General features: G+C 51.6%; 1 protein-coding gene across 1 annotated transcript; it reads right to left on the bottom strand.

Annotated features, from left to right (window-relative positions):
* Nucleotides 1-235: 235 nt before the first annotated feature.
* Nucleotides 236-4,245, bottom strand: PNMA8B (PNMA family member 8B). Its single transcript, XM_049901685.1, has one exon. The coding sequence runs from the start codon at nucleotides 3,799-3,801 to the stop codon at nucleotides 1,849-1,851; it is 1,953 nt and encodes a 650-aa protein (XP_049757642.1). The 5' UTR covers nucleotides 3,802-4,245; the 3' UTR covers nucleotides 236-1,848.
* Nucleotides 4,246-12,345: the final 8,100 nt, after the last annotated feature.

The following is a 12,345-nucleotide window of genomic DNA, read 5'->3' as shown; positions in this document are numbered from 1 at the left end:
GGGCTAGGCCCAGGTCAGCTCTGGGTGAAAATGGTGCTGGGTGGGCAGGGGCTGAGACCCAGCAGGGGGCACAGGCACTGAGGCACTGAAGGAAGCTGGGTGTGACTCAGCAACAGGCAGTCGCTGACGTTCTGACCCAAGTCAGCCCTGTTGGCGCCATCGGTTGCCCATCCTCCCGTACCACCTCCCCCCAATCTGATCCCCCAGAAACAGCGAGACCACAACTTAATGCTGAATTTCTCTTTACTGAGGGTCAGAGATGACATGGTACACGAGGAGAGGAACCTACAAGTGCTACGTACAGGGAGAGTCACACAGGGCCTTTCTACCCGATGCCTCTGTCCCCAGGGTAGGAGCTTCTTCCGCAGCCCACTTCGGGATCTTCAGTGGGTGGGGGGTGGCTCCTGCACCCAGCATGGCGGCATCCCAGCACAGCACAGGCCCCGTCCTGGGGTCTGCACCTGGGTGTCCTGATGGCGCTCAGACAGTCCAGTTGGAGGCCCAGGACGCGTGGGTCCCTCTCTCCTTCCGAGGGACAAGGGATGGATGTCAAAAGGGCCTCTGGGTAGGATCGGTCTCCTCACTCCTGGGAATGGGACTGGGACACACACACACCCCAAGGGACAAGGGGCCTGGGGGAGGGCGCTGGTGGAGGTTGCTACTGAGGGAACACAGAGCTTGGCAGGGGGCCAGCCAACACATCACACGCGGGACAGACACAGGCTGAAGCATCAGCGTGGACAAGGGGATGCTTCTCCCATAAGGACATGTCCTCCCAAAGATGGACACCATCATTGGGGCTCTGACACTGAGGCTCCACTCCTCACAGTGCCTTCCCAGTGTCATTCACTGGGGTGGGGGGACCCACATTGTCCTAAGTGGGAGAACAAATGCAGCTCAGCTGGGCTAGATGGCCCTGGTACTTGAGGGTGGGGAGCCATGGGACACAGAGGGCCTCAGCCAGTTGGGGGGAGTCAGCTTAGACATCTGGATTTGTGTGAATGCCCCTAAACTATTGAAAACATTGGCAAATACCAGAAATATGGAGAAATGCTGTGCAGTCAGCCTGGGTGTCAAATTCAGCCTGGGGGGTACCCAGCACGGTCCTCAGCTGTGAGGAGGGTTCATTTGTCAGCATCAGAGATGCCTCAGAGCCAGGGCTGTGCTGTGCCTCTTTCTTCCTCATCCTCCTCCCCTTCTCTCCCTCCTCCTTCCTCTCCCCTTCTTTGCTCAGCCTCACTCGGTCCTTCTTCTCCCCTCTCCCCTCCCCCACCTCTCCTCTCCCTCTCTCTCTCTCTTTCTCCATTCATCTCATCTCCCAGGTTGGAGGATCGGCCTTCAGTGCTCAGCTACACCCTGACACCAGATGCCAACTAGGCACAGCCCAGCCCCAGCCCCAGTCCCAGTCAGATGGAGAGGGGGGAGGGTGTCCTTGATCTTGGCCAGCAGCATGTGTCTGGAAGGATGGGGCACGAGCAAGGCCAAAAAGAACTCACTGCGCTGCCTGCCCACAGGTGGCTGGTGTCCCAGGACACACTCACCCTCTGCCACCCGGGGGGCCCCACCAGTGCGACCTAAGACACCCTCACATCACGTGGGGCGCCGGTCCAGCTCCAAAGACCCAGGGGTGCCCCTTTCTCCTTTCCTTCCTCTGGAATTCCCACGGGCCTGTCTCGCGCTGTCTCCAAACGGGGGACTAAAAGGTATAGGTGAGCACCGGCGACACACGGCACAGGAGCGCAGAGATATAGGCGTGAAGCGAGAAGACAGCCCGCTGGAGAGGAGGAGGAGGGAGGAAGGAGGGGGCACAGTGCGGGGTCTGCTCCGCCTCCGCGGCTTTGGCTTATGCTAGCGGCACTTAGGGGGCAGCCTGCGGCCCCGACGCCCCTTCTTCCCGCGGGCAGACCGGGCTCCGTTGGGCGGATGACCCTTGGCCTCGCCTGCCTTCGCGTGGGGCCCGGAGGCAGGATTCGCCTTCTTCTTCTTGCTTCCTGCGCCATCCCCGGCCTTCTTCTCAGGAGTGGAGACCCGGCCGCGGCCTCGGCCCCCTGCTCTGCCCCCTGCTCGGGATTTGCGAGGCCCCACGGGGGTGGGGGTGGGGGTGGCGGAAGTGGATGTGCCGGACTGACCTAGGCTCCGGGCAGCTGTGCGCGCCCTCTTGGCCCGCGGCTTCCTGGACGCCCTCTCCTCAGGCCCGGACTCCTCGCTCTCTGTTTCCTCAGACCCCTCGGACTCTTCGTCCGACTCCGACTCCGACTCCGACTCCGACACCGACTCCGACTCCGACTCCGACTCTTTCTCTGACTCCTCTTCCGAATCCATGATCTCCCGGGCAGCCAGGAGAGCCAAGACCTCGCCCAGGTTGCCTTTGGCGTATTTGTACTTTCCGCACTCCCAGGTATTTTCTTTTTCCTCCTTCATCACCTCTGCCATATCCTGTGCAGCCAGGAGTGCCACCAGTTCCAGGAGGCCCCCCTCAGGTTCATCATCATCACCCCAGCCGCTGAGGAAGCTACGCTGGGCCTTCTTCCCTTTGGAAGGGGTCTCCGGCTCAGCCAAGGTGGATATGCATTCCAGAAGGTTCCCATCGTCTTTGGCCTTCCTCAGGACCATGGCATCCACCTCTCGACCAGCCTCTTCCACCTTCACGCGGGTGCCAGATGTGTCCTTGGACATGACAGACAAGACCTCAGGAAGAGCCTCCTTTTTGTCCTTCTTGTCACTCCAGCCCAGCGACTCAATCACAGACGCGATTTTTAACATCTCCTCCCGGGCAGAGGGGTCTGAGGGGTCAGTATAGGCCACGATGGCCACAAACTCAGGATTGTCCACCTCCTCTTCTTCTTGGTCCTCATTGTCCTGGGACTCACTTTCGGAAGTGTCACTGTCTATGGGCTCCTCATCCGATGTTTCTCTCACGGCCAGGAGCGCCACCAAGTCGGGGACGCCATTCCTGTCTTCTTTGATGTCCAAACTGATGGGCTCAGCCGAGGGAGGCTCTTTCTCTGTCTCCTTTTTCTTGGCTTTGTCCGTCACGGTCACCAGGGCCAAGAATTCGCGGGGCCCATCTCCCTCCTCAGCATCGTTCTGGACCGCCCACCTCTTAGCGAGCTCCCTGGCGGCGGTCTGGAGCGTGGCATACAGAGCCCTCTGGTCTTCGTCTTCGTCCGCCTCAATCTCCTCAATCACGATGCCCAGGCTCTCGTCGGAAGAGTCCTCAGACTCGCTCCTCACCAAGGTGGACGGCCGCCCTCCTCGGCCCCTCTTCTTGCCCTTCTTCGTCAACCTGTTGCCTCTGGCTCTACTTCCTCGACCCCTCCGGCCCCTCCTAGCCTTCCTGGCTGCACACGGAGGGGGCCCGGCGTTCCTGGCCACCTGCTCCAACCCCTGGGCCTGACTCTCCGGAACAGGAGGGGTGGGTGTGTCCCCGGGGGCCTTGGCCACTTGGGCCCGCATGGGCCTCTCATCCAGTAGCAAGCGTTTCATCTGCTTCAGGACTCGGGAGCCCTCTGCACGTTCCTTACACAGCACCCTCCACACCCCGTTCTGGCCCGGGATCTCCCAGGGGATGGCTGCGTGGTCAATGTCCTCCACAAACTCCACCAGGGCGGCCTTTGCCTTCTCCTTCCTCACCACCCTAGTGCTGCGCAACCGGAATGCGCCCAGGGCCATGAAGGCCGGCTGTAGGGCCGCCTCGACGGCCTCCTGCTCCAGGCCCTCAGGGATGCCGGTGACCAGCAGGGCCCGGCGCACGTCCACACCCAGCCCGCGGCACCAGTCCTCCAGGAGGCTCAGGGCCATGGTGCCGCCGCTCGGAGCCAATCTGGGCAGCAAGGAGCCGGCGGGCAGCCGCGGGCGTAGCGCGCTCCAGATGCCACCCGGAGCGCCACCTGCAGGCCAAGAGTGGAGATGCAGGTGATCAAGACAGCGGCAGGGCTGGGGCGCCCGCTGCCCCTTCGCAGGCTGTCCGGGACCCTTGGGGGCTTACGTGTCTGTGCTCTGGTCGGGCCCCAGGGAGGTGGCAGCCCGGCTCCGATCGGAGTCCCTGGGGAGCAGCGACTCCCTCCCGCTGGCCTTTGTCACTGCCACTGGCGCGCTGGGCTCGGCACCTCCGCCAGGTGCAGGGCGAGGGCGACGCTGCTGGCACCTGGAAAGGCGCCGGGGGTGTGAGCCGCCGCTCGCCCGCCGCTCCCGCCGCGACTGTGCGCGCTCCGCAGCGAAAATCTCAGCAGTTCCGCTGCGACGGGAGTGCGCAGCCTGCGCCTGCGCAGACAGGTCTCGCCCCCACACCAGCAAGTCCCCGTCTCCATAGCAACACTGCAGTCTGGAGAGGGGTCCGCGTCTGTGTGGCCTGAGTACCTGCTCTTAAAGGGCCCAATGGAAATAAGACTCATTCGCGGGGTATAGGCTCATTCTGTGTATACAGACCTCATTTCTGGGGTACAGGCTCATTCTGGTTATACCCGCCTCACTCCTGGGGTACAGGGTCATTCTTGGTATGCGGACCTCACTTCTGGGGTAAGGGCTCATTCTGAATATACAGACCTCATTTAGTGGGGCCAGGCCTCACTACCATGTATGCTCTTGTATTTGTAATTATACAGGCACATTGAAACCTGCTTTCTTCTATATGATTTGTACCTGTGTGAGATCCTCAATGAGAGAAGACTTGAATTCTTCAACAAATCTGCAGACTGATTCGTGTGAATGTCGTCACTGTTCTGAACACACATTTGCTTCACCATCCTTTGATCACCTAACTGTCCCTCTCTATGGAAATCAGGCGAGCCAAGGGGTTCATATCCCACCTCTATCACTTCCGGCCGTGACTCCGACACGTGGTGGAGATTCCCTAAGCCTCAGTTTCCTCCTCTGCGAAATGGTGATAACCAGTGTCCTGACCTCATAGAATTCTTATGGGGATTGAAGGGGATAATCCATGAAGACGTTTAGAAGAAAGCCTAGCTCATGGTTGGTGCTTCATAAAAGGTGGCTATGAGAATTATTTATAGAGAATTTATTGCAGTAAAACCTGCCAAAGTAAGAACCTGTGTAAGGTGGAAACCTGTCAGAGAAGGAAAACGCAACCAATTTCCACTACAAACAAAGGAAAGGGGTTAAGACTGCACCCTGTCAAAGGCGGACAACTTTCGAGGCCCGGAAGAGCAAGGCAGTCTCATGGAGTTCCAGCTCTCACAGGTGTCAGTGTATTATCTAAGCATTTGTTGGATGGATGGATGGATGGACGGACGGACGGACGGACGGACGGACGGATGGATATATAGGAAATCAGAAAACGTCTCAGTTTTTTGACATAGGAAGAGAGTTTATATTGCAAAGTTAGCATGGCAACTGGGCCAGACCAAATGGCATCCTCACTCCCCTTCTCTCTCTCTCTCTCTCTCTGCAGCTCTTAATTTCCCTGCTCGCTAATAGAAATATAGTTGAGCCTAATGTGAGCCACGTAGATAATGTTACATTTGCTGGTGGTCATCTTCAATAAATAAAAAGAAACAGGTGAAATTAATGTGAGGGATCTATTTTCATCTATCCCAATATATACAAGATGTTATCCTCTAAACATGTCATCAATACGGTATAAAAAATTATTAATGTAATAGTATACATTCTCCTCTTGGTAGTAAGTCCCTTTGGAGCTGACACTTTTCAAGTGCTCAGGGGCCGCATGTGGCCATTGGGAATTTATTCTGAGGAATTCATTAGGAGTGTGTGTGTGTGTGTGCACGTGTGTGCATGTATAGCATAAGAATCAGCCACTGAAAACCCTACTGATCAAAGTTCTATTCTGATACACACGGGGTCACCATGAGTCGGACTCGACAGCAGCTAGTTTTTTAAATTCATCCCAAGGTTCTTTATAACCCTGCAAGACTGGAAAAGCAACAAGAAGCTGGAGACCTACCTCCAAAAAATTGTGGAATTATGTCTCTCAAAAAATATGTGCTGAAATCCTAACCCCTGAATCTAAAAATAAGATACTGTTTGGAAATAGGGATTTTGTTTTGTTAATTCCATCCCAATTCTGCTCTTGTTCCTGTTGGCTGCCAGTCAAGTCAGCCCCTGACTCATGGCAACCCCAAGCAAAACAGAACTAAACACTCTCCCCGTGACTGGTTGCAGATCAGGCCGCTGTGATTCCATAGAGTTTTCATTGGCTGACTTTCAGAAGCAGATTGCCAGGCCTTTCTTCCTACTCCACTTCAGTCTGGAAAAAAAAAATTAGTCTGGAAGCCCCATTGAAATCCGTTCAGCATCACAGCAACACACAAGCCTCCACTGACAGGCAGGTGCACCGCTGCACATGAGGTGCACTGGCCGGGAATCAAACTCAGGTCTTCTGTGTGGAAGGTGAGAATCCTACCACCGAATCAGCACTGCCCCCTCTCCTCTTCTTACTTCTCCTTAATCCACATTTATTTGTGAAAAATATCTGTCTTCTTCATTCCATTTTCTAGCTGTTCTGTCCCTCATAGGGAGACCTCATTCATTCCTTCCCTGGTGGCGGGCATTGGGGACCTCAGCTGTGTGGAGATGCTGTCCCAGACGCCAAGCTGAGAATTAGAGACCCTTAGAAACCCACAGAAGATGGGCTTGGCGTGCAAGAAACTGAAGGACTCTGTGGAATTGCAGAAGCTCCAGGTCACGGACAGGCCTTGAACCCCTCACCCCACGAGCAAATGATTGGGAATGGGACTAGCCAGGCAGGGCACACCAAAATGTCCTGCTCAACCCCCCTGTGGGCCTCTGCCCTGGAGTTCTGGTCCCCCGCTTGGACCTACTGAGATGGGACCGGTGACGAGCCTAGCCACCCTCTCCCGAGGAACCATGGAAACAGTTTCCCATGGAAACAGCTGGAGAAAAGGGCACGTACAATGTTTTGCAAATTCTTCTCCCCCTCTCCCTGTGCTTGAGGAAGAGTCAAAAGGAGGGGGAAAGACTGCTCGGTAACTGGTAATGGCAATATTCACCAGCACAACAACTTCCACGTGTACAATTCAGTGACATCGATTATATTTTTCAAGTCATGTAACCATTCTCACTATCCTTTTCCGAATCATTCCACCACCATTAACATAACCTCAATGTTCTCCAAACAAGCACTTTCCCTTCCCCCTCCCTGCCATCACCGGTAACCACTAATAATCTTTGGTTTCTGTATGTTTGCTTATTTGGTTTAAGTGAGATCGTACTGTCTTTGTCCTTTTGAGACTGACTTATTTCACTCAGCATGATGCTTTCAAGGCTCATCTATGCTGCAGTAGTTTTTAACAATTTAAGAGGGCCTAAAAAGACCAAATAGGAGCCCTGGGGGCACAGTGGTTAAGAGCTCAGGCTGCTAACCAAAAGGCCGGCAGTTCAAATCCACCAGCTGCTGCTTGGAAACCCTATGGGGCAGTTCTGCTCTGTCATATAGGGTCACTATGAATTGGAATCGACTCCACGGCAACTGGTTTGGTTTTTTTTCTTTTTTTTCGTTGACTGGTTAAGACCAAATAGTTAGAGGATCAGCACTTTAGAGAATACAAAGGCCTATCTCTAGCCGCCAGCCCCCCAATAAGAAAAAGATTGTTTTTTGTTTTGTTTTGTTATTTTTGGAGGGGTTGATTTTCCCTGGTGAGGTTATAATTGAATCATGGAAGTTTAGTGCGAGGCCGGATCGGCTCAGTCCACTGTCTTTCTGCTCCGCTCTCCTCAGCCTCTCCAGCCTCGTTGCCAGGGAAACCGGATCAGTACATCCTCAATGCGAAATTAATTTAACTCCCTTGTGCCTGAGTCGTGACAGTGGCATGCCTTTCAGAACATTTGTATCCCAGGAGCTGCTGACTCCCCCTGTTCCACAACTTAAAAATGTCCTTCCAGGAAGGACAACTCACAACACAGGGGAAGTTAGCTCAACTGTGCTAAACCAAAAGCTAAGAAGTTTCCTGAACACAACCAAACACTTCGAGGGTCAGAGTAGCAGGGGCAGGGCTCTGGGGACCATGGTTTCTGGGAACAACTAGGTCAATTGACGTAACAAATTTTTTTAAGCAAAAGGTCTGCATCCCACTTTGGCGAGTGGCGTCTGGGGTCTTAAAAGCTTGCCAGCAGCCATCTAAGATGCATCAATTGGTCCCAGCCCACCCGGAGCCAAGGAGAATGAAGAACACCAAAAACACAAGGAAAACATTAGCACAAGAGACAAAAAGGGCCACATAAACCAGAGACTCCAACAACCTGAGACCGGGAGAACTAAATGGTGCCCAGCTATCACCAATGACCGCCCTGACAGGGAACACAACAGAGAGTCCCTGAGAGAGCAGGAGAAAAGCAGGGTGCAGAACTCAAATTTCAATAAAAAGATCATACTTAATGTTCTGACTGAGACTGGAGGAACCCCAGAAGATATGGCCCCCCCGACTCTCTGTTAAGCCAGAACTAAAACTATTCCCAAAACCAACTCTTCAGACAAAGATTAGACTGGACTATAAGACATAAAATGATACTGGTGAAGAGTGTGCTTCTTAGTTCAAGTAGATACATGAGAATAAATGGGTGGCTCCTGTCCGGGGCCGAGATGAGAAGGTAGAAAGAGATAGGAGATACACACATGGAAAGGGGGAGTGTGCTCTTACATCATAGGTATAGCAACTAGAGTCACATAACAATGTGTATAAATTTTTGTATGAGAAACTAACTCGAGCTTTAAACTTTCACCTAAAGCACAATTTTAAAAAAAATGCCCTTCTATCCTCTTTCCCTTCTCTGATTTCTCCCTCATTCTGGGCAACTCTTCTCACTTTATCCATTTTTTTAAATAACTGCCCTTTTATTTTCAAGCATTTTTGCAAAACATGCATTGGTGTTTGGGAGCATTCCACTTTAAATTTACATAACTTGTCTGTTGTTAGCTGCAGGTGGAGTCGGCCTGACTTATGTGATCCCATGCACAACAGAACAAAATGCGGCCCAGTCCCGCGCCATTCTCATGATCGATTGCAGATTGGATACTGCGTTCCATGGGGTCTTTATTGGCTGATTTTCAGAAGCAGGGCCGCTGCGTGGGTTCCAGCCACCAACCTTTTTATTAGCAGCCAGCCACCATAGCTCCTAAGAGGGGTTAGGACTTCAACATATATTTTGGGGGGGACACAATTCAATCCATAACAAATGTGTACTGATTACAAACCAGTAGATCAGTAGGCCTTTCCTCTTAGTCCGCCTTAGCCGTTTTAGTCTAGAAGCTCTGGTGGAGCCTGTTCAGCATCCTGGCAACACACAAGCCTCCACTGACAGGTGATGGGCGGTGGTTGTGCACGAGGTGCATTGGCCGGGAATCAAACCCGGGTCAGCAGCATGGAAGGTGAGAATTCTACCACTGAACCACCGCTGCCCTCTTTATATTATCCACCTCCTTTTGTTTCTCTCCCATTTTTAATCACCCAGAGTAGGCTGATTAAACCTCATAGGGTTTCCAATGCTGTAACCTTTACAGAAGCACACTGCCACGTCTTTCTCCTGAAGAGCGGCTGGTGGGTTCAAACCGCTGACCTTTCAGTTAGCAGCCGCACTCTTTAACCACTGGGCCACCAGAGCTCCTCAGTGATAACCTGACTAAGACTAATCCAATTTGTTAAATGTGCATCTTGTTTGTTGAGTGAGGCTGCAAGGTGGGCGTCTATCACGTTTTGCCTTTGTATTGTCCACTCCTTCTTGGGGTATGCCAATGGCAGGTTTTAAACATGGCCGCGAGTTCTTTGACCTCATCCATAGGTAAGATCTATGCTCCGCTTGCTTGAACCTGAATCTGGGTGGCTTTGAATGGCTGAAGTGATGGTAGGTATCTTCCAACACTAGTCATAAAAGGCTTTCACCTGGTTCTTTTGTAATAATCGGTCTTGGGACGCTTCCTCCCAGGACATTTCTGCTTGGAACTTAGCTGCCATACTGTGAAGAAGCCCAACTTACGTGAAGCAACTAAGTGTAGGCACTCAAGCCAACAGCCCCAGTTAATTTCAGTCTTCAAAGTCATCCCAGACCAAGCACCAGACGTATGAGTGATGAAGCTTCTAGATGATTCTAGTTCCTCACCATTTGAAATACCCAGCTGAGGCCCCAGACATTGTGAATCTAAGAAAAGCCGTTCTTACTAGGGCTGTCATAATTCCTCACCCACAGATCCATGAACGTAATAAAATGTCATTTTATGCCACTAAGTTTGGGGTGATTTATAATCAGTACACACTTGTTATGGATTGACATGTGTCCCCCCCGAAAATATGTTGACATCCTAACCCTTTTAAGGAGACCTGGTGGTGCAAGGGTTAAAGGCTTACTGCTAACCAGAAGATTGATGGTTTGAAACCACACAGTGGCTCTGAGGGAGAAAGACCTGGCAATCTGCTCCCGTAATGGTTACAGCCTAGAAGACCCTGGGGGTCAGTTCTGCTCAGTCACATGCGGCCTCTCTGAGTCAGAAATTGACTTGTCAGCATCTAACAACAACCTAACCCCTCTGCCTGGGAATATGATCCTGTTTGGAAATAAGAGTTTTCTTCGTTATGTTAATGAGGTCCTACTGGATTAGGTTGGGTCCTAAACCTAATCCCTTTTTGAATGGAGTCTTATAAAGGGTAATATAGACACAGAGAGGACTGATTGCCAGCACCAAGTAGAACGTGTAACAAGCATAGACTGGAGTCAATGCCCTGAATTCACACTTGCAGCCTCCAGAACAGTGAAAAAATAAACCCTTGTTCTTTAAAGTGGTACTTTTGTTACAGCAGTGCTAGGTAGCTGAGACAACATCCAGTTTCATCTCCTCCTCTCTCCCACCCACCACAAAAAAACGCTATGATAAACTTCACACGTGTCCTCTTACGATGTTGGTTGAAAATGTCCTTGGCATATGGACCAGGAAGGAGCAGAGCTGCTGGGTCATAGGGTCTGCGTATTCCTAACTCTCCCAAGTCTTCCTGGTCGCCTTGTACATTGACTGTCCCTGTTCACTCTCCACCGTTTATGCATGAAGATCCCTGTGCCCCCAACACTGGGCATCAGCAGCCTTCTGACTTGCCTGTGTAATGAGTATACAGTGGTAGCCTATTGTTCTCTGACTACATATGGGTTTGCACATCTCTTTGTATGCTTGTTGCCTTTTTGAGACTCCACTTCCATAAATTCTGTTTTTTGTCCATTCTCCCATTGTCATTTCTGCTTTTACTGCCATAATTGTAATTATTGACTTAACAGGGCTCACAGCTTTTTTGTGGTTGTGATTCCTGAAAGTATTTTAGCTCTTCCTTTTTTTTTTTTTTTAATCTGCTGAATCATCCTCCCACCCACACCAATGCCCTGGAATGTGAGTACATTTATAACCAGTTTATTTACTATATTACTTATGTATTTAGTCAAAAACATAAATATTGACAAGTTTATATGGTTCAGGAATCTCTGGGTGATGCAAATAGTCAACACGCTTGAATTTGAGTCCACCCAGAGGCACCTCAGAAGAAAGATGTGGTGATTTGCTTCTGAGAAATCAGCCTTTGAACACTGTGATTGTTAAGATTGTGTGTCACCTTGCCTGGGCCATGATTCTCGGTGTTTATGTGTGATCACCCCCATGATGGGATCTGCTGTGAGTAGCCATCAGTTGAAAGGGAGTTTCCTTGGGGGTGTGGCCTGCATGGGAATATGAGCAGCCATTCTGGTTTTTTGCTTGCTGTGGTTCCTGTGGCTGCCTCCTGTTCATCCGACCTCTGGTTCCTGGGACTTGAGCTATTAGCTTAGCTGCCAACCTGAGGATTTGTAGATCTTTGCAGCCTGTGAGTGGAGCCCTGCTCTCCAACCTACCGATCTTGAGTTCGCCAGCCCCTGTGGCTTGGTGAATCAAGAGAAGTCTTGCAGTCTTGCCTGCCAATCTTGGGATTTGTGGATATTCACAGCTTATGAGCAAGAGCCCTGCTTTCCGACCTGCCGATCTTGAGTTCACCAGCCCCTGCGACTACCTGAATCAGGGGAAAGCTCTATCCTGATCCACAGACTTGGGATGTTCCAGCTTCTACAATCTCATGAGCCGTTTCGATGTAAATCTCTCTCTCTATATATATATTTATTTATAGGCCTTACTGGTTTTACTTCATGGGAACCCTGGTGGCGTAGTGGTTAAGTGCTACGGCTGACCGAGAGGTCAGCAGTTCGAATCCTCCAGGCGCTCCTTGGAAACTCTATCGGGCAGTTCTACTCTGTCCTATCGGGTTGCTATGAGTCGGAATCGACTCAACGGCAGTGGTTTTTGGTTTGGTTTTACTTCTCGAGAGAACCCAGCCTGAGACACACACC

Source organism: Elephas maximus, chromosome 11 (genome assembly GCF_024166365.1).
Source record: "Elephas maximus indicus isolate mEleMax1 chromosome 11, mEleMax1 primary haplotype, whole genome shotgun sequence".
Taxonomy (NCBI): domain Eukaryota; kingdom Metazoa; phylum Chordata; class Mammalia; order Proboscidea; family Elephantidae; genus Elephas; species Elephas maximus.
This window is presented reverse-complemented; position numbering and strand designations above follow the sequence as displayed.